This window comes from Salvelinus alpinus, chromosome 8 (assembly GCF_045679555.1).
Source record: "Salvelinus alpinus chromosome 8, SLU_Salpinus.1, whole genome shotgun sequence".
NCBI lineage: Eukaryota > Metazoa > Chordata > Actinopteri > Salmoniformes > Salmonidae > Salvelinus > Salvelinus alpinus.
This window is the reverse complement of record NC_092093.1, coordinates 60,960,588-60,982,090: the sequence shown is the minus strand read 5'-3', so window position 1 is coordinate 60,982,090 and position 21,503 is coordinate 60,960,588. Positions and strand designations below refer to the sequence as shown.

At 47.0% G+C, this 21,503-nt stretch overlaps 1 protein-coding gene across 9 annotated transcripts in view; it reads left to right on the top strand.

Moving 5' to 3' along the window:
- Positions 1–21,503, top strand: part of LOC139583389 (histone-lysine N-methyltransferase 2C-like) — a 225,415-nt gene that overhangs the window by 138,649 nt on the left and 65,263 nt on the right. For 8 of the 9 annotated variants that reach the window (XM_071414413.1, XM_071414415.1, XM_071414421.1 and 5 more), the window contains 5 exons: positions 11,212–12,651; positions 12,867–13,834; positions 17,898–18,020; positions 20,176–20,295; positions 21,199–21,297. In XM_071414413.1, coding sequence (XP_071270514.1) covers positions 11,212–12,651; positions 12,867–13,834; positions 17,898–18,020; positions 20,176–20,295; positions 21,199–21,297 — 2,750 coding nt within the window. The remainder of the gene's footprint in view (positions 1–11,211; positions 12,652–12,866; positions 13,835–17,897; positions 18,021–20,175; positions 20,296–21,198; positions 21,298–21,503) is intronic. The other variant, XM_071414419.1, reaches the window with a different exon arrangement.

Genomic DNA, 21,503 nt, shown 5'->3' with positions numbered 1-21,503 from the left:
ACTGTGTGTGTGTGGCACTGTGTGTGTGTGGCACTGTGTGTGTGTGGCACTTCAGCAACACAGTGTTTTTGTTTACCCTCCAGACAATGGGATCTGTTACCTCAATGTCAAGGGTCTGATTCAAGTAAAGACTTGCATCCCAAACTACACCCTGTTCCCTATGTAGGGCAATACTTTTGACCAGGGCCCATAGGGACTATGGTCAAAAGTAGTGCCCTATTTGGGACACAGACTGCTTGTCAACCGAGGCAAGTTCAGACTGCTCCCGTTACATTACAGTTACTACATCATTCTAGTGGTCATCTCATCTGTAGCTACCAGAAATACAATGCAAAAGTACTGTCTTGTATGAGGCCTTGAGGTATTAAAAGGAAAATTCTTACCAAAGGTGAAACTTGATTGTGAACTGTACTAAGTACACAACGTGTCACTGTCAACCATATGATTGAGGCAACAATGTGAAGAGTCTAGTATAGATAGATAGTCTATAAATAATCATATATAGGTGCTCATTCTATGGACTACAGAAAAGGGATGGAATGAATGGAAAAGGATGAAAAGGATCTATAATATAAAATAATCATATATGCCATTTAGCAGACCCTTGTCCAAGTCATACGTGCATTTTCCTATGGGTGGTCCCAGCGGGACTCAAACCCATACTCGTCATTATTCTCTGAGAAACTAACAGCCCAACAGCATAATAGGAGTATGGGTGGAGAACTGAAATGTGAAGGGAATCCAGCCTTGTCTGGCTGCTCTGTGGTGCTGTTGAGATGTTCTTGCTGCAGTACGGCTCTCTTGAGGGAGGGGAGAAGGGGGGGGGGAAGACATCTCAGGAGACAGTGGCGGTTCTGCCGCAAGTTAAAAATAGCTGCCCGGGCTCAGCCAATGGGACGCTCTGGCCTCGTCACCCCTTCCATCTGTGCTAGCCGAGCGTGAACGGCGGGCATGTATTCACCACGGCAGCAGCAGCAAAGAGACAGAGATGGAGAGACGCTGGTGTATTTACCACTGGAGAGGATTAAAACAGGCACTCCTCTTTTCTCCATATCTCTCTCCTTTTCTGATGCATCTCCTCCTACCTCTACAATGACACAGACTATAAGCATATTATCATCTGAATGCGTACATTTCCCCCCTCCCCCCTCCCCAAAGAACAGAGTTTTGATTGGATGGATAATTGAGGCTCTATAGATCCATATTATTGGCATGTCAGTATTTAGCAGGTGTGCTTTGTTCCCAATGACATTCCCATGTAAGTCTAATCAAGAGGCTCAGCTTGTCTTCCCTGTGTGTTCACTGTGCTATTAACGGACCCCTGATCATACTGAGTGCATTCCCAACCATTCATGTCATCAACGGGGGTCCGCTGATTTCTTCTGGGCGGTAACCAAACTGTGATCGCTAAAGCTACGTCATGTTCCCACTCGTCTGATTGGTCGATAGGAGAGGGGGGTCATTTGTTTCAAGTAATTTTTGGTGAAGATGAGCCTAGCCGAACCTCCCAGTGAGATGTGGTACTGTAGTACTAGAGTTCAAGGTGGGTCCCCAGGCCTTATAACTCAGGTACACATTGAACTTTGCACACTCTGACTCCCCCGCTGGTGTAGTTTCACACCCATCCATTTTACTCCATTTAGTTTGCTAAGACTTTCATTGCAGGCCAAACACAGTGGGTTTGTTAACTCTTTCTCTCTCTCTCTCTCTCACACACTCTAATCTCTCACCCGATTTGCTGGGACTGTTATGTTCTGCCTGAAACCATTGCCTCGGCGTTCTAATGAGAGCGGGGGTCTTCTAAACAGGGGTTGTCATGGTGACGGCTTTCTGTGTGGGTTTTACTGCATGTGCTGATTCTCCAATGTGAGGAGGGGAAGAAGAAAAAGAGGGAAACATGGACGCAAGGAGTGAGAGGCAGAAGTGGAGGGTGGGGGCCTTTTTCAGACCAGCTCCCAGGGTAATGTGAATGGTAGTTGCAGGGAAAAGGAACTAGGATATAGTGTTTGTTAATATTTTAAGAAATTGAAAAGGGCACTTCTCCCCAATAGCCTATTTTTGCATTGAAACATAGTACTCACTCTATCTAAGCCTAAAGAGTCTTGAAATGAAGCTTACCATATTATTATTCCTGTATTTCACACATATTTTTCTTATTGGAAAACAATTATCATACCCTGAGGTCTTTCTATAGTAGATGGAGTGGATGTGAATACTAGAACGTAAGCTGATATCACTGCTATTGAGTGATTCCTCACGAGACCAGGACAGAAAAATACCATGATGTTTTGGATTTTCACTAAATGTAATCCATAGAATGGTCCTTTGGAGGAAGGATTGTTGTATTTTAAAGCATAATTGATAATGAATTCATATCATTTTGAATATTTGTGACATTTTGGACTTACCCAGGCCTCCTTTAAAGTGGAACTGACAGTGTTTGAACAACTTTGCACATATAAAAAAAATCACTGAAGCTGGAGACTCATCTCCCTCACTAACTTTGAGCAGCTCACAGATCACTGCACCTGTACATAGCCCATCTAACTACCTCATCCCTATACTGTTATTTAAAAATAAAAATAAAAAAGATACCCCAGTATCTCTACCCCCAGATACCCCAGTATCTCTACTTGCACATTCATTTTCTGCACATCACTCCAGTGTTTAATTGCTAAATTGTAATTATTTCGCCACTATGGCCTATTTATTGCCTTACCTCCCTTATGTTGCCTCATTTGCACACACTGTATATAGACATTTTCTATTGTGTTATTGACTGTATGTTTGTTTATTCCATGTGTAACTCTGTTTCCATGTGTAACTCTGTTTGGGTTGCACTGCTTTGCTTTATCTTGGCTAGGTCGCAGTTGTAAATGAGAACTTGTTCTCAACTAGCCTACCTGGTTAAATAAAGGTGAAATTTAAAAAAAAATCTATATCTATATCTGTAAAAAATATCTAATTCCCAGTTTATGCTACAAAATCAACTTTCTAAGAGATGTTAAAAATAGGTTATATTTGACTCAAAATTCCATGACGTAGAGTAAGGCATTTTTGGCAGAAAGATGGATGCAGTTCAGTGCATGATAAATTCACCAATATATTTCTTGGTAGTCCAACAAATATTGCTACCAGTGTTGTAAATCACAACTGGCCTGGGATCTTGTTTGCTGCCTCCAGCCATTCGGGATGCACGGTTTCAATTACTCAATATTGGACAAAAACGGACAAGCAAAGGCTGGGAATGTCAATACAATCAAACTAGCGAGGGCAATGATCACAAGTCAGTCATAACGTGGCTAATAGACTATCTATTTATGTAGCTATGTATTTATTTAGCAAGCTGAAAACATGGAGCTCAATGTTAACTAGCTAGCTAGCTGCTAAGAGGACGTCATTGGGTGAGTGGCCAACTTTTTCTCCCCATATCGTTTTTCGGTGGCTACAGCTAGAGATGCATGTGTCATTTGGTTAGCTAGCAAGAAATGTCAATCACTTTGCTATAGCTAGCTATGCTGAACTTGAACGACTGTTATCCACAGTTCGCATATCTTTTAGTTGTCAATCAAATGTATTTGGCATCTATCAAATGGGCAGGCAGGCCGGAAAGTTCCCATTCAGATGTCAAAACGTGGGACGAGCAGACTACTATTCCGTATCGTTTATCAGCACAATTTTGACGGCCAACAAGCTGAAAACGTTTGAGAGGGTTTGTCTACGGTTACCTCGTTAGATTTGAGCTCATCTCGCTCTGGCTAACAGTTGTTGATCTTGTTGTTGATGTGCATAGGCAACTAAGGAAGAGAGAGAGCCTACCTGTTCATGGTTGTTTAATCAATATGACTGTAAAGTTCCCAAAATGTAAGAAGACTCCTGTAGTATTTACATATTGGCAGAAATCCATTCAGGTGTATTCTATGGCTAAAGTCACTCAGTTGCTCCTGCCTGTAAACCAATGTCCAGTTCAAAGTGAATGAAGGCAGGCCTGTGTGGCAAATGGCTTATTTGCATATAAGCTTACTGTAGTTCTGATTGACTATGGCACACCTGTGACTGTGTAGAATCTGGGCCTGGACAAGACTGACACGTTTTTATGAGATTGTATTTGCTGCAGTGTTTATTAATTGTTCTAACGCACGGCCACTTTCCAACTCTATGTTGCTATAGAATTTTCACATACCTTACTGTCATTCCCAAACATTCTATGAAAGTATGAAAACTTGAAAAATTCCATGTCTGTGCTCGCTTGTCAGAAAATGGATTAAAAAGGCATCATATTCTTCCTGGGGTTCTATTTGAATAAGAGTTAATGTTGCTAAAGCGCTGTCAGTTCCACTTTAAGACTCCATAATGTTTCATCTGTAAGTGCTACAAATTGAACATTGGTGTCATATGAAGCTTTACCGTTTGTTTTGTTATATGACAAGAAAGCATATCAAAGTTCCGAAGTGGGATCTCTGCTACTTTTAGAGTTATGATCCAATTTGTAAGCATGTGAAAATGATTTCAAAATGGCCCCCCTATGCTGGTGATTTGCAGGATGTAGAAGGAGGGATCTGCTTGGTTACATTGCCTACTATGCCAATTTCACTGTATAAAATGGGCCATGACTTTAAAACTAGCAGAAATCCCACTTTGGAACCTGTAGAGTATATTGTGTTACAAAATATATTGAAAAATAAGGCAAATACTAATTTCCACATTGTAGAATTATGGTAAAGACATAAAAACTATGAAATAACACATGGAATCATGTAGTAACCAAAGAAGTGTTAAACAAATCAAAATATATTTATTATATTTCAGATTCTTCAAAGTAGCCACACTTTGCCTTGATGACAGCTTTGCACACTCTTGGCATTCTCTCAACCAGCTTCACCTGGAATGCTTTTCCAACAGTCTTGAAGGCGATCCCACATTTGCTGAGCACTTGTTGGCAGCTTTACCGTCACTCTGCGGTCCAACTCATCCCAAACGGGTTGAGGTCTGGTGATTGTGGAGGCCAGGTCTGATGCAGCACCATCAATCTCCTTCTTGGTCAAATAGCCCTTACACAGCCTGGAGGTATGTTGGGTCATTGTCCTGTTGAAAAACAAATGATTGTCCCACTAAGCGCAATCAGATGGGATGGTGTATCGCTGCAGAATGCTGTGGTAGCCATGCTGGTTCAGTGTTCCTTGAATTCTAAATAAATCACGGACAGTGTCACCAGCAAAGCACCCCGACACCATCACACCACCTCCTTCATGCTTCACGTTGGGAACCACACATGCAGAGATCATCCGTTCACCTACTCTGCGTCTCACAAAGATACGGCAGTTGGAACCAAAAATCTCAAATTTGGACTCAGCAGACCAAAGGACAGATTTCCACCGGTCTAATGTCCGTTGCTTGTGTTTCTTGGCCTAAGCAAGTCTCTTCTTTAGTTGTGGTTTCTTTGCAGCAATTCGACCATGAAGGCCTGATTCTACTCTGAACAGTTGATGTTGAGATATGTCTGTTACTTGAACTCTGAAGCATTTATTTAGGCTGCAATCTGGGTTGCAGTTAACTCTAATGAACTTATCCTCTGCAGCAGAGGTAACTCGGGGGCTTCCATTCATGTGGCGGTCCTCATGAGAGCCAGTTTCATCATAACGCTTGATGGTTTTTGCGACTGAACTTGAAGAAACCGTCAAAGTTCTTGACATTTTCCGCATTGACTGACCTTCATGTCTTAAAGTCGTGATGGACTGTTTCTTTTTGCTTATTTGAGCTGTTTTTTCCATAATATGGACTTAGCCCTATTTGGTAAAATACAATTTTCTGTATACCACCCCTACCGTGTCACAACCCAACTGATTGGCTCAAATGCATTAAAAAGGAAAGAAATTCCAACTTTTAACAAGGCACACCTGTTAATTGAAATGCATTCCAGGTGACTACCTCATGAAGTTGGTTGAGACGTAACTTAACTAACTTACAAAATATATTGAACGTAACTTTTAACGTAACGTAGTCAACACTGCTACCTAGCGAGCTAGCCACCGAACAGCAACACTGTAGTAACTATTACATTCAACGGAACGACTCGATTAGTGTAGTGTTAGCTAGCTACATAGTTGTCTTTGCTGTCTTTGTTTCTAAGATAACTGCGTAGTTTAGACTAATTCGGTTAGCTAGCCAGCTATTTTTCGTCCTTTTAACGTAACGTAACGTAGTCAACACTGCTCGCTAGCCAGCTAGCCACCGAATAGCAACACTGTAGAAACTATTACATTCAACGGATCAACGGAACGATTGATTAGTGTAGTGTTAGCTAGCTACATAGTTGTCTTTGCTGTCCTTGTATCTAAGACAATTGTGTAGTTTATACTAATTAACGAGCCAGTTACCGAGGTTACATAGCTAGCTACCGAGGTTACCTAGCCAGCGACACTCTCAAACAAAGTCAACAACGCAGCCACTGCTAGCTAGCCCACTTCCGCAGTACTGTATCATTTTAATAATTTTGGTCAATAAGATTTCTGCAACGCAAGCTTAACTTTCTGAACATTCGAGACGTGTAGTTCACGTGTCATTCCAATCTCCTTTGCATTAGCGTAGCCTCTTCTGTAGCCTGTCAACTATGTGTCTGTCTATCCCTGTTCTCTCCTCTCTGCACAGACCATACAAACGCTTCACACCGCGTGGCCGCGGCCACCCTAACCTGGTGGTCCCAGCGCGCACCACCCACGTGGAGTCCCAGGTCTCCGGCAGCCTCTGGAACTGCCGATCTGCGGCCAACAAGGCAGAGTTCATCTCAGCCTATGCTTCCCTCCAGTCCCTCGACTTCTTGGCACTGACGGAAACATGGATCACCACAGATAACACTGCTACTCCTACTGCTCTCTCCTCGTCTGCCCACGTGTTCTCGCACACCCCGAGAGCTTCTGGTCAGCGGGGTGGCGGCACCGGGATCCTCATCTCTCCCAAGTGGTCTTTCTCCCTTTCTCCCCTTACCCATCTGTCTATCGCCTCCTTTGAATTCCATGCTGTCACAGTTACCAGCCCTTTCAAGCTTAACATCCTTATCATTTATCGCCCTCCAGGTTCCCTTGGAGAGTTCATCAATGAGCTTGATGCCCTGATAAGCTCCTTTCCTGAGGACGGCTCACCTCTCACAGTTCTGGGTGACTTTAACCTCCCCACGTCTACCTTTGACTCATTCCTCTCTGCCTCCTTCTTTCCACTCCTCTCCTCTTTTGACCTCACCCTCTCACCTTCCCCCCCTACTCACAAGGCAGGCAATACGCTCGACCTCATCTTTACTAGATGCTGTTCTTCCACTAACCTCATTGCAACTCCCCTCCAAGTCTCCGACCACTACCTTGTATCCTTTTCCCTCTCGCTCTCATCCATCACTTCCCACACTGCCCCTACTCGGATGGTATCGCGCCGTCCCAACCTTCGCTCTCTCTCCCCCGCTACTCTCTCCTCTTCCATCCTATCATCTCTTCCCTCTGCTCAAACCTTCTCCAACCTATCTCCTGATTCTGCCTCCTCAACCCTCCTCTCCTCCCTTTCTGCATCCTTTGACTCTCTATGTCCCCTATCCTCCAGGCCGGCTCGGTCCTCCCCTCCTGCTCCGTGGCTCGACGACTCATTGCGAGCTCACAGAACAGGGCTCCGGGCAGCCGAGCGGAAATGGAGGAAAACTCGCCTCCCTGCGGACCTGGCATCCTTTCACTCCCTCCTCTCTACATTTTCCTCTTCTGTCTCTGCTGCTAAAGCCACTTTCTACCACTCTAAATTCCAAGCATCTGCCTCTAACCCTAGGAAGCTCTTTGCCACCTTCTCCTCCCTCCTGAATCCTCCTCTCCCCCCTCCTCCCTCTCTGCAGATGACTTCGTCAACCATTTTGAAAAGAAGGTCGACGACATCCGATCCTCGTTTGCTAAGTCAAACGACACCGCTGGTTCTGCTCACACTGCCCTACCCTGTGCTCTGACCTCTTTCTCCCCTCTCTCTCCAGATGAAATCTCGCGTCTTGTGACGGCCGGCCGCCCAACAACCTGCCCGCTTGACCCTATCCCCTCCTCTCTTCTCCAGACCATTTCCGGAGACCTTCTCCCTTACCTCACCTCGCTCATCAACTCATCCTTGACCGCTGGCTACGTCCCTTCCGTCTTCAAGAGAGCGAGAGTTGCACCCCTGCTGAAAAAACCTACACTCGATCCCTCCGATGTCAACAACTACAGACCAGTATCCCTTCTTTCTTTTCTCTCCAAAACTCTCGAACGTGCCGTCCTTGGCCAGCTCTCCCGCTATCTCTCTCAGAATGACCTTCTTGATCCAAATCAGTCAGGTTTCAAGACTAGTCATTCAACTGAGACTGCTCTTCTCTGTATCACGGAGGCGCTCCGCACTGCTAAAGCTAACTCTCTCTCCTCTGCTCTCATCCTCCTAGACCTATCGGCTGCCTTCGATACTGTGAACCATCAGATCCTCCTCTCCACCCTCTCCGAGTTGGGCATCTCCGGCGCGGCCCACGCTTGGATTGCGTCCTACCTGACAGGTCGCTCCTACCAGGTGGCGTGGCGAGAATCTGTCTCCTCACCACGTGCTCTCACCACTGGTGTCCCCCAGGGCTCTGTTCTAGGCCCTCTCCTATTCTCGCTATACACCAAGTCACTTGGCTCTGTCATAACCTCACATGGTCTCTCCTATCATTGCTATGCAGACGACACACAATTAATCTTCTCCTTTCCCCCTTCTGATGACCAGGTGGCGAATCGCATCTCTGCATGTCTGGCAGACATATCAGTGTGGATGACGGACCACCACCTCAAGCTGAACCTCGGCAAGACGGAGCTGCTCTTCCTCCCGGGGAAGGACTGCCCGTTCCATGATCTCGCCATCACGGTTGACAACTCCATTGTGTCCTCCTCCCAGAGCGCTAAGAACCTTGGCGTGATCCTGGACAACACCCTGTCGTTCTCAACTAACATCAAGGCGGTGGCCCGTTCCTGTAGGTTCATGCTCTACAACATCCGCAGAGTACGACCCTGCCTCACACAGGAAGCGGCGCAGGTCCTAATCCAGGCACTTGTCATCTCCCGTCTGGATTACTGCAACTCGCTGTTGGCTGGGCTCCCTGCCTGTGCCATTAAACCCCTACAACTCATCCAGAACGCCGCAGCCCGTCTGGTGTTCAACCTTCCCAAGTTCTCTCACGTCACCCCGCTCCTCCGCTCTCTCCACTGGCTTCCAGTTGAAGCTCGCATCCGCTACAAGACCATGGTGCTTGCCTACGGAGCTGTGAGGGGAACGGCACCTCAGTACCTTCAGGCTCTGATCAGGCCCTACACCCAAACAAGGGCACTGCGTTCATCCACCTCTGGCCTGCTCGCCTCCCTACCACTGAGGAAGTACAGTTCCCGCTCAGCCCAGTCAAAACTGTTCGCTGCTCTGGCACCCCAATGGTGGAACAAACTCCCTCACGACGCCAGGACAGCGGAGTCAATCACCACCTTCCGGAGACACCTGAAACCCCACCTCTTCAAGGAATACCTAGGATAGGATAAAGTAATCCTTCTGACCCCCCCCCCCCCTTAAAAGATTTAGATGCACTATTGTAAAGTGGTTGTTCCACTGGATGTCATAAGGTGAATGCACCAATTTGTAAGTCGCTCTGGATAAGAGCGTCTGCTAAATGACTTAAATGTAAATGTAAATGTAGAATGCAGAGTGTGCAAAGCTGTCATCAAGGCAAAGGGTGGCTACTTTGAAGAATCTCAAATATAAAATATATTTAGATTTGTTTATCACTTCTTTGGTTACTACATGATTCCATATGTGTTATTTCATTGTTTTGATGGCTTCACTGTTTATTCTACAATGTAGCAAATAGTACAAATAAAGAAAAACTCTTGAATAAGTAAGTGTGTCCAAACTTGACTGGTACTGTATATTTTCAATATTCATACGTTAATGTATTTTTTCCCCATTGAAATTAAAATACTTCTGGTATTACAGAGCAAGCGGTAAAGCTTCATATGACACCAATGTTTTCTTTGTAGCACTTACAGATTAAACATTATGGAGTCTTAAAGATGTACTATGCAGAAATTGCTCTGCCATTTTCTGGTTGCTAAAATTCTAATAGTTCACCATTTCAGTTTGTGACAAAACATGCAAGTATAGTGTAGATAATCATTGTACCACATAAACCACTGTGAAATGTATTTTCCTTAACCTAAAATATTGTATTTTCAGGGGTTTGAAGTTTGTGTACAAAACCAAAGGTAAAAGACGAGAACTCATTTTTAAAATGGGAAGCATACGAATAGCACACATAGAACATGTCTTCCGCTTCTTAGACTTGCATTCAATGAGTGACAGATCTATAACTCACATTTCTATGTGAATTTTGTTGGATCGCCCAAAAAGTTAAACATTGCAGCCATAAAGGAGGCCTGGGTAAGGCCAAAATGTCACATTTTTCTACTTTAATTATTTATCAATTATGCTTTTAGATACAAATATATGTCAACAATCCTTCCAAAGGACCATTCTATGGATAAAATTGTGAAAATCTGAAATCTTTTTTTTCTCTCCCTGGTTTCTTGAGGAATCACTCAATAGCAGTGGTATCGGCTTATTCACATCCACTCCATCCACTATAGAAAGACCTCAGGGCATGGAATTGTCAAGTCGTAGACTCTGTTTTATAGAGAGAACACAAGGTATTGAGTTATTAAAGCAGCTGGGTTTTGGCTTTGGAATGTGGTGGTGAGTTGAAGTGAGAATACCTGGGAGGAAGATGTTCCCTAATTAACTTGAAATTAGTGCCTAATTGGAAGGGCTGTGAATTGTTCTGCTTGGATGGTGTCAGTGTGTGACTCACTAGAGAACCACAGGAGTTGAGCGGGGCCTCAGTTCCCCATTGTTCTGCATTCAAAACTGGGAACTTTTTCTAATGAGAAATTCCTTTGATTGTGGCCAAACCATTTTGGAAATAAATAGCATTTGTCTCATATACCTTTGTCTCAGGGCCAGGTTTTCTACGGGACCAAACTGAGCTCGCATTTATCCATATCCTCTTGATTACTCTACTGCAACATGGCCAAATGTTTTATTGTTATTCCTTTTGTTATTGTTGTGAGAATTGGTTGGAAGCCTATTATTTTTTTGTTACAAACAGCTGTCAATTAAGGCATGACTTTGCTTTTATTTCCTGTCTTCCAGATGTCTTTATGGCTGTGGTGGAGGTGGTGGTGCCGCTTTTGCAAGAGGCGTGCCCTAGCCCTCGGCTGGAGCAAGAGGCGTGCCCTAGCCCTCGGCTGGAGCAAGAGGCGTGCCCTAGCCCTCGGCTGGAGCAAGAGGCGTGCCCTGGCCCTCGGCTGGAGCAAGAGGCGTGCCCTGGCCCTCGGCTGGAGCAAGAGGCGTGCCCTGGCCCTCGGCTGGAGCAAGGGGCGTGCCCTGGCCCTCGGCTGGAGCAAGGGGCGTGCCCTCTAAAGGAGGGAGAGGCGTCCCCTCTAAAGGAGGGAGAGGCGTCCCCTCTAAAGGAGGGAGAGGCGTCCCCTCTAAAGGAGGGAGAGGCGTCCCCTAGCCCTCGGCTGGAGCAAGGGGCGTGCCCTCTAAAGGAGGGAGAGGCGTCCCCTCTAAAGGAGGGAGAGGCGTCCCCTCTAAAGGAGGGAGAGGCGTCCCCTCTAAAGGAGGGAGAGGCGTCCCCTCTAAAGGAGGGAGAGGCGTCCCCTAGCCCTCGGCTGGAGCAAGGGGTGTGCCCTGGCCCTCGGCTGGAGCAAGGGGAGTGCCCTGGCCCTCGGCTGGAGCAAGGGGTGTGCCCTCTAAAGGAGGGAGAGGCGTGCCCTAGCCCTCGGCGGGAGGAAGGAGCGTGCCCTAGCCCTCGGCGGGAGGAAGGAGCGTGCCCTAGCCCTCGGAGGGAGGAAGGAGCGTGCCCTAGCCCTCGGAGGGAGGAAGGAGCGTGCCCTAGCCCTCGGAGGGAGGAAGGAGCGTGCCCTAGCCCTCGGAGGGAGGAAGGAGCGTGCCCTAGCCCTCGGAGGGAGGAAGGAGCGTGCCCTAGCCCTCGGAGGGAGGAAGGAGCGTGCCCTAGCCCTCGGAGGGAGGAAGGAGCGTGCCCTAGCCCTCGGAGGGAGGAAGGAGCGTGCCCTAGCCCTCGGAGGGAGGAAGGAGCGTGCCCTAGCCCTCGGATGGAGGAAGGAGCGTGCCCTAGCCCTCGGCGGGAGGAAGGAGCGTGCCCTAGCCCTCGGCGGGAGGAAGGAGCGTGCCCTAGCCCTCGGCGGGAGGAAGGAGCGTGCCCTAGCCCTCGGCGGGAGGAAGGAGCGTGCCCTAGCCCTCGGCGGGAGGAAGGAGCGTGCCCTAGCCCTCGGCGGGAGGAAGGAGCGTGCCCTAGCCCTCGGAGGGAGGAAGGAACGTGCCCTCTTAAGGAGGGAGAGGTGTGCCCTAGCCCTCGGCGAGAGGAAGGGGCGTGCCCTAGCCCTCGGCGGGAGGAAGGGGCGTGCCCTAGCCCTCGGCGGGAGGAAGGGGCGTGCCCTAGCCCTCGGCGGGAGGAAGGGGCGTGCCCTAGCCCTCGGCGGGAGGAAGGGGCGTGCCCTAGCCCTCGGCGGGAGGAAGAGGCGTGCCCTAGCCCTCTAAAGGAGCAGGAGCCCAAAGAGTGTCTCTCAGGTACAGTATAGAAAACCATGCTGTATGTTTTAAAATCACAATAACGTCCCAGTATAATTTCCCCCAGCCACTTAGATAAGATCGTCTCCACCCTCTTGTTGTAGGTGTCACTTTTGAAAAATAAATACCACAGCTCCGATTCAATAATACATGCAATTTGATTCAGGATGATAAACAAGCTGGAGCTCTTATTTAATTGGCTTTCTCCGTTCCAGGTGCTGAACCGGCGCAGGAGATCCAGGTGACCGTTACCCTGACGGAGGGCCCGGAGTCTCCCCAGAGGTCTGGAACTCTAGTGGGCGTGTCACCGCTCGCCTCCCAGAGTCCCGCCGCACCCAGGGCCGACGACGACCAACAGGAACTGGAAATATCGGACTCGCCAGAAGGAGCAAAAAGGGCGGCGCATGAGGAGGCGTTGCCCCACAATGCAGAGGAGACCAAATCGGAGGACTCCAAAAACACTTTTACTCCGCCCACCAAAGAAATATCCCATGAGCCTTTGGAGGAGACTACCGAGGAGCCCCCTGTAGAGGAGAAGCCTATGGAAGTAGCACCTGTGGAAAGGACACCTTCGGATTTGGAACAGGCTGTTGAGGAGAATGTTCTGGAACCTATGCAGGAGGAGCAGGTTGCAGTTGCGGAAAAGGAGGTTGTGCAGAAGTTGCAGAAGGAGTTAGAGGATGGGGGGGAGGATTTGCCTCCAATTGTTTTAGATGAGGGGGAGGTGTTGCCTTCAAATATATTGCCTGTTGAAGAGGATACAATCAGAGAAAAGGAGCTTAGTCCCATGGCTGAACTTCCTGAACGGAAGAGCACGGTAGACATGGATACCACGGTAGAAATGGATACTACCCCTGCCAGCGACTGCAGCTTCTCGGACTTCGGCTCTCCGAGGGGAGAGAGCAGAGCCCCTAAGGCCTCCCCTGGAATGTCTCCCGAACTCTCGTTTAGGCTGGCCCCGTCCCCCTTCTCTACAGAGGCCTCCCCTAGGAAAGCCAGCCCACCCCAGGTTCAGGTCCAAATCCAGGCCCAGGCTTCATCTCAAGTCCAGCCTTATCCTGGATACAGTGCTAGTGTGCCTCCCACCAACACAACCTTTATTCCCCTCACCCCCAAGATTGGAATGGGGAAGCCTGCCATCTCCAAGAGGAAGTTCTCCCCAGGGAAGCCAAGGGTGAAGCAGGTAAGGCTGTTTATCTGTTTGTTACTGTCTTTGGGTCCTTAGAGAAAAGTTTCTTCCCCAAAACTGTACCGGTAGGGTTAAAGCTCTTGAAGGTCTGTAGCTCTTCTCCCAGGCCTATATAGTTTCATCAAGATCTGTATCTCTTCTGCCAGACTTATAGCTCTGCAGAAAGGTCTGTAGCTCATCTAGCAGCTATTCACTTCTACCAAGTCTGTAGCTTTTCTGTAGTCTATTCCAGTCTGTAGCCATTCTACCAAATCTGTAGCAGCTCTTCGAGCAGGCCTGTAGCAGCTCTTAGGACGGTCTATAGCTTTTCAACCAAGTCTGAAGCTCTATCTAAAGATCTTTGGAAGGCTCCTAGTCTTCCAGAAGCCTTCTACCTTCACAGGACGACATGTTTGATAGTGGTGCAGACAGACTGCTCTGCCGTGGTGGGAGTTGTGATCCTCTGTCTGATCCACAACTCGTATCCCCTCTCTCTGTAGTTATAGTCCCTTTGGTGTTGCTCAGTCACATTGATTAGTGCCCGTGTGGAGTGTGCATTAATGAATGTTGAGAGGTCGTGGCTGCTTTCTTGCATTCTCGCTCTTTCACTAGCTATCTCTGTCTTTCTTGCTCTCTCTCTCTTTTTGGCTCTCTTGCTTTCTCTTTGTCTCTTTCCCCATCTTCTCTCGCTCTTGCCGTCTGTCTCCCTTGTTCTTTCTCCCTCCTCTCTCTCTCTCCCCCTCTTTCTATCTCTTTCTAGCCCTCAAGTCTGTGCCAAGGGTTTGATGCTGGGGAGGAGGAGGGGCACTACTGGGGAGGAGGAGGGGCACTACTGGGGAGGAGGAGGGGCACTACTGGGGAGGAGGAGGGGCACTACATAACAGTCTTTTTTGGAGGTGTTTTAATTCGGAGAGGAACTCATTGAGGCGCAAAGCACGACAAACCCATTTCCACCAAGCTGAGGGAAGAGGGAGGACAGCCAAAGCTGTCAGAAGGGGAAATTCAACTTGGCTCCTCTGTATATCTAAGCCCAATAGGCAGCTATTGACTCTATAGCCTTTTTTGTTTGTGTTTTCAATTATAGAGGTTAATGTTGTTTTTTTACTTCGATTTGTTAGTATATTATAATATACATATACTTTTTGTTGTTGTAAGGATATATCTGTAAGAACTCACATTTTAAAGAAGCCACCTTGCTTTGACTTCGAGCAAACATGTTCAATACTTCTATTTGATTGGCAGATTTCAAGTGGATTCCTGTGTGTATAACACATCACTAGAGTCTATACAGAAGTTTCTGAGCTGAAGTTATAGTCCATACTTTTTCTTATTCTTCTTTAGTTTCTCCCCTACTTCCTGTTATCTCAGGAGGATTGCTCTTTCCAGTATAGGATCATTTACAGGGTGGGCTTCCATCGCTAGAATCAGCTGGGATTTCCTGTGTGTGGTGTGTCTACTTGCCTGCCGGCATGAGCTCTACTGCTCGTGTGTGTGTTTGCATACGTGCTTCCCTGTGTGCAGTGTGCACTCCCATGAGTGCTGGTGTGTGTGTGTGTGTGGAGGGGTTAGCCTAGCTCCTTGGCACATTTATGTTGTGTAAATGAGGCAGCGGCGCTTCGTTTCCTTGAACCAGGATACCCCCCCATGGACGTGCTTTGAGACAGGCAGTGATACATTTGTGGGAAGGTTCTAAGCTGGAGTAATTTCAGCACACTGTATATTTTAAAATACAACATAAGATGTGTTATGCCATACAGTTTTCGTGGAATTGTTTTCAGAGCGAACAGCGTGTCTCTAATATTGTACTGACAGGTTATCAGCAATACCTTCTGAGTAAGAAAGCCTACGGAGCGAAACATGAAAACCAGATGTGACAGTGTCCTTTTACTTTGTTGAAGCATTTTTAAATTCATGGGCTTTACATACTTCCATTTCCGTTGTGTTTATGTGAAATATGGCGGTGGGGGGGGGGTACTTGGCTGTTGTAAGAGGATAGAGAGGTTTACCACTACACTGATGGCTAATATTGCTGCTAGATTAGGAAGATGTGCCAGAGCACAAATATGCTTCATCTTTTTCTACTGCACGATATGAAATACTTCCCCCGTGCTCCAGTATTCTGAGTCAATCGCTCCGGAGACTGTTCTGACCTACTGTCAAATGGTCCAATATGATCTGGATGGTGATTCACTGGTCCAATGTCAGTGGTGTAAGGTACTTAAGTTAAATACTTTAAAGTTCTACTTAAGTAGCTTCTGTGGGTATCTGAACTCAACTATTTCTATTTTAGACTTTCATTCCACTACATTCCTAAAGAATCAGACAACCAAATTCAAGTCTGCTAGGACTGGCACTATTGGTTCTTCCTAAGTTGTGCCCTCCCTAGAGGCGTGGCGACATTAAGAGCCAATAGGTGCATGTTATTGTCGTTGATGGCTGTGAACAGGAAGTCTTCTCAAAGGATGTCTTATTGCTTAGTCTACCTTTTTTAACGGATAACGTGTAGAATGGGGTTGCGTAGGAAGTCGGGCAGTTTGACAATATTTGTGGTCATGTCACACATTTATGATGGAAGCGGCAAAGAAAGTCTCTGTACTCTCACATGGAGCAGACAATCCCTCCCAGTTCAATCCCCCTGTCACTCTCTCTCTGACATTTGCCTGTTTTGGGTTCAGCCTAACTATTGACAGAGGTTTGCTTCTGAGCATACTGTATTCACATGCATGTGCTTGAAGATGGCATGATCATGTTCTTTTCAGTATCAATGAATGTATTGAACTCCTACATCACCAGTCCTTTGCACCCTGTACAGGATCTACTGAAATCTCTCTCTCTCTCAAAGCCTATCTTTTGCGCACTGCCACTTTTAAGTTCTCTCATGCTTAAGGGAATGCTATTTGGTTTCTGACAGTTTCAATAAGTGCTTGACAGGGGATTTGGGACAAATGTATACATGAGATGTATAAAAACGCAGGAAGCAAGTGGAGAGCGAGAAATCCAACCCACGGCTCTGATATATTATTAATCGGCCCGAAATGATTTCGCTTATGCAAAACAAAAAAGGAAAAGGCCTCTCAGTGATTGCGTTATTGAGTCTAATTATATAGCCTCTCGCTGATTAGCTCATTAAACAAACTAAACACCTCCCTGTGACGATTTTAATATGAAATTCCCTAACAACGGTCGCTGTGTTTATCTCGACAGCAGCGACGGCACGCTGTCATGCTGACATAATCATAACTTGTTTTGTAAACACGCCAACAAGCCACGCTGCTGCCATGGCAACCGGCAGGCCTGACACTGGATAGTGTGGATTTGTGGATTGACTGTTGCAGAGCACTTGACTAGGCATAGCGTTATTAGACCCAGTGGATGTGCAAGCACTGTCTTGTCTTCTGTCAGACTATTAAACTAGACCCGCTTCTTGCAGACATCCGTATTGAATCTTATCGTTGTCCACAATCTCCCTTTTACTTTTGATTTGCAATATATTTCCAATTTGAATAGTACTGCATCTCCAAATTGAGGTGAGTTCAGCTTATCCTCTCATGTATAGGATCTGTCCCAAATGTCTCATATCTCGCTCGTTTCTTGGCTGTTTATAAAAAAATGCCTGTCCTGTATTCACGTTTTATTTTGTTGTTGCTTTGTTTGTTTTGTTTGGCTGTTGCATTTACTGCATTTGCCCCTCCTCACTTCCAACCCCTCTTCCTCTCTGCCCCTCCTCCCCACTCCCTGCCCCTCTTCCTCCCTGCCCCTCCTCCCCACTCCCTGCCCCTCTTCCTCCCTGCCCCTCCTCCCCACTCCCTGCCCCTCCTCCCCACTCCCTGCCCCTCCTCCCCACTCCCTGCCCCTCCTCCCCACTCCCTGCCCCTACTCCCCACTCCCTGCCCCTACTCCCCACTCCCTGCCCCTACTCCCCACTCCCTGCCCCTCTTCCTCTCTGCCCCTCCTCCCCACTCCCTTCCCCTCTTCCTCTCTGCCCCCACTCCCTGCTCCTCTTCCTCTCTGCCCCCACTCCCTGCCCCTCTTCCTCTCTGCCCCTCCTCCCCTCTCCCTGCCCCTCCTCCCCCATCAGGGAGCATGGAGTAACCGTAGGGCTGCGCCCCCCTCTTGGTCCCAGCAGGACCCCTCGGAGGGGGGGTGGGATGGCCCACAAACCAGGCAGCTGCAAGAGGCACCCGTCTGGAGCATGAGAGTGGTAAATGGAGTGCTTATGATGTCCACCCCCCCACCCCCCTTTCACTCAGTGGTTTAACCTGGCCAGGTGAGGACAGGTTTAGATATGACACGGTACACACACTGCCACCTGCAGAGAAGTACGGAAGGGAAATCCATGTAAACATAGGCTTTGCAAATTTTTATGAATGCCGTTTATTGTTCTATAAATTAGCTTTGTTAGCATTTAGCGTTGTTACCATTGCCAGAATGACAAGAATACCAGACTGATCGTGGCGTGAGACGAACATGAAGCAGAGCTCAATCCAGTCTGGGTTTCCAGGCTACCTCTCATCCCCCTGTCTGTCACCCCCACTGCAACCCTTTAGTCCTGACATTGTGACAGGACTCCACTTTGACGCTAACGCTCCACAACAAGCCTCCTCAGTCAGTCAGTAACTGATAGGTGTTATGAAGGTGGACTCCTGTGGGAAGGACTATCACTTGTTCCTGTGTCAACACTCCATCAACTGGCTGGCTTTGGCACAGTCCTCTCTTTATAACTTTATATAAAACTTGCCACAGTCTTCCTGATTTGAAGGACTGACTCGAAAGGGTGGGGGAACCATAATTAAGAGTGACTTTAGTGTCCATGGGGAGATGGAAAATGGATTTGACCTAAAAAAAAATGTTGATCTCTCCCTCCCTCAGGCTTTTGTCATGCATATATTATAAAGCACCACACACATTATTTAAAAGGCGGTAGTGCTGAGCGATTAGTGCTTTTTGAGGTCGGTTCGGTTTCTGTTAGATTATTAAAGAAAGAATCATGGTTTTCGGTATCAATATTTTTTTTTATATACAATTTATTGTGAAATACTGACGGTACAATGATTTCAGAGTTTTTTTAATGGAAATTCCAAAGCCAAATATAGTAAGCATTTAATTGTCAAAACATTGAAAATATTCCGTTGCGTCAGGTCCACATTGGTTAGACGGCAATAGAAAAATAGGAAACTACGATGAAATTATAAAATATTTCTGTTGTGTATATGTCATCTCTGCTCAGACTGTAGCAGTCAGCCAGCCAGGTGTATACAATGATGAGATGCTCACGTCTATGCCGTAACAATGGGAGTCGTTGTCCCAAAGGTGGGAAGGCAGGCGCAAAAGCTTACACGGGATTTTTTGGGGATTCATTTTGACAAGAGTGAAATATCTCGCTTCGCCTCTTCCTCTCCGATCCATCTCTGAGCCAGAAAAACTGGCGCAATGTATTCTGGTCATTATAGTTAATTACCACGTTTCTGCGCTGAACTAGGTTGAATATTTGCTTAATGAAAACTACAACTCCCTTCAGCCCAGCGTCCCACACAGTTCTTGACTTAATTTCTCAAATTTCTCGGGAATTATTTGATTTCTCTCTAAAGAAACGGCGTGTTGGGCTCACACCAAAAAATTGAATTCAAGTAATTGAACCGAAGTCGGTCAGTTATTTGTTTGATAACCCCCCCGCCCAAAAAGAATTGTAATTGTCGCTCAGCACTAGAAGGTGGACCATTTTTATGTCTCTTCATGCAGTATGAACAAAGTTAGAGGAAGCATACGCTACTGTACCTGTAGACTTCCAGTCATTGCGCTAATGCTAGTGAGCATTGGCTCACAAAACTAGCTTAAACTTCCTTCATACTGCACACACAGACATAAAAATGTTATCCACGAGTTAATCTGACTCTGGGTAAGTAGACAAGTGTAATTGTCAGAATCTCGCAGTTTAATTCTCTTTATGCTAATGTTCACATTTTGAATTTGCTTGACAGTAAATGCAGCTGGGGATGTTAATATTCTGGCTCGGTGGGGAATTCCTTTAGGATTTACTTTAGACGGCAGTAGATGCAGGAGTGTGTTTTGGGAAATGTGTTTATTCTTCGCCAGTGAAAAGACGCAGAGGAATGTTGTGATTGGCTGATGACATGTTATCTCTCCCTCCACTTCCCTCTTTCATTCCTCTCTCCCGTTCTCTCACACTCTCTCCCGTTCTCTCTCTCACACACACACACACACACACACACACACACACACACACACACACACACACACACACACACACACACACACACACACACACACTTCTCTCCCTCTTGTCTGTCTCGCTCCTCACACTCTCTCCTCCATCCCTCCTTCTTTTTCCTTCACAGGGTCGTGGTTCAACCTTCCCTGGAAGGCGGAGACCCCGGGGGGCCAACCTGTCTGGGCGCGGGGGCCGCGGACGCTCCCGAGGACTCAAGGCCTACACCAGCTTTGCTGTAACACCTGGGGTACGAGCCCTCGCCCCCTCCCTTCATCCCGATCTACTACCTCCCTAAACCCCTCCTTCTCTCCCCATCTTCTGCATACATGAATAAAACAGTGGCCAAATGTGCTTAGCTTAGGCCAGAGAGCGCTCTCACGTTAACAAGAGCAGTGCACTCTATCTTGGGAAAGCTTTTGGTATGAGGGGTGGTACAGGGGAGGGGTATAGATGCTATTTTATACACAGCGGTGGGCAGGGCACTGACATGTTTTTACCTCCCACTAAAAACGGTGGGTGGTTGATTGGGAAAATGTGTCCGACGTGGATTTATATACTGTACATTGTGGGTACCTTTTAAGGTAGACACAGGAGAAGTGTCGATGCTGTATTGAGTGTACACGCTAGATAATTGGATTTTAGGTGAGAACACACACACACAACCATACAGACAGTGCCCCACCCCCACGCAAACAACCTCACACCCTCTCCCACCGAGCAAACATGTCTCTTCCCGGTTGAGTGTTATTGGAATCCAATATGGGAGGTAGGTAGGCGTTAAGTAAGACTGTAATCAGATCTGCTGCAGCCAGCCACTAGGCAGCATGCTTGTTGACACGCGCGTGTCCTGGTAATGCTGATCTAGTGAACCATGCAGTGTGTTTGTCCCCGTGGATGACATGATAATATAGCTACACAGTCTGGAGGTATGACAGCTAGTCACATGAGAAGTGCTGCCATGTCATAGACCTAGATCCTGATTATGCCTGGAACATGTTTTCTACCTCAACTGAAAAATACTGTACGGGACCAAGCACAACATTACAGATTTTGAACACAATCTTACCATCGGTTTTAATTTCAAAAGACAAATATTCATTTTTTTCTAATCTGTTAATTGACCCCTGCTTGTTTGTGTGCGTGTGTCCAGGCCAGTTTTGTGGAGCAGCCGTACCTGGTGGTGGAGGAGAACACAATGCATAACACTGTGGTCATGTTCTCAACCTCGGACCACTTCACACTCAGACAGGTCAGTACCAACACCATGGTCATGTTCTCAACCTCGGACCACTTCACACTCAGACAGGTCAGTACCAACATACTTTAGTATATACAGTTGAAGTCAGTTTTTCACAATTCCTGACATTTAATCCCTGTAAAAATTCCCTGTCTTAGGTTAGTTAGGATCACCACTTTATTTTAAGAATGTGAAATGGCAGAATAATAGTAGAGAGA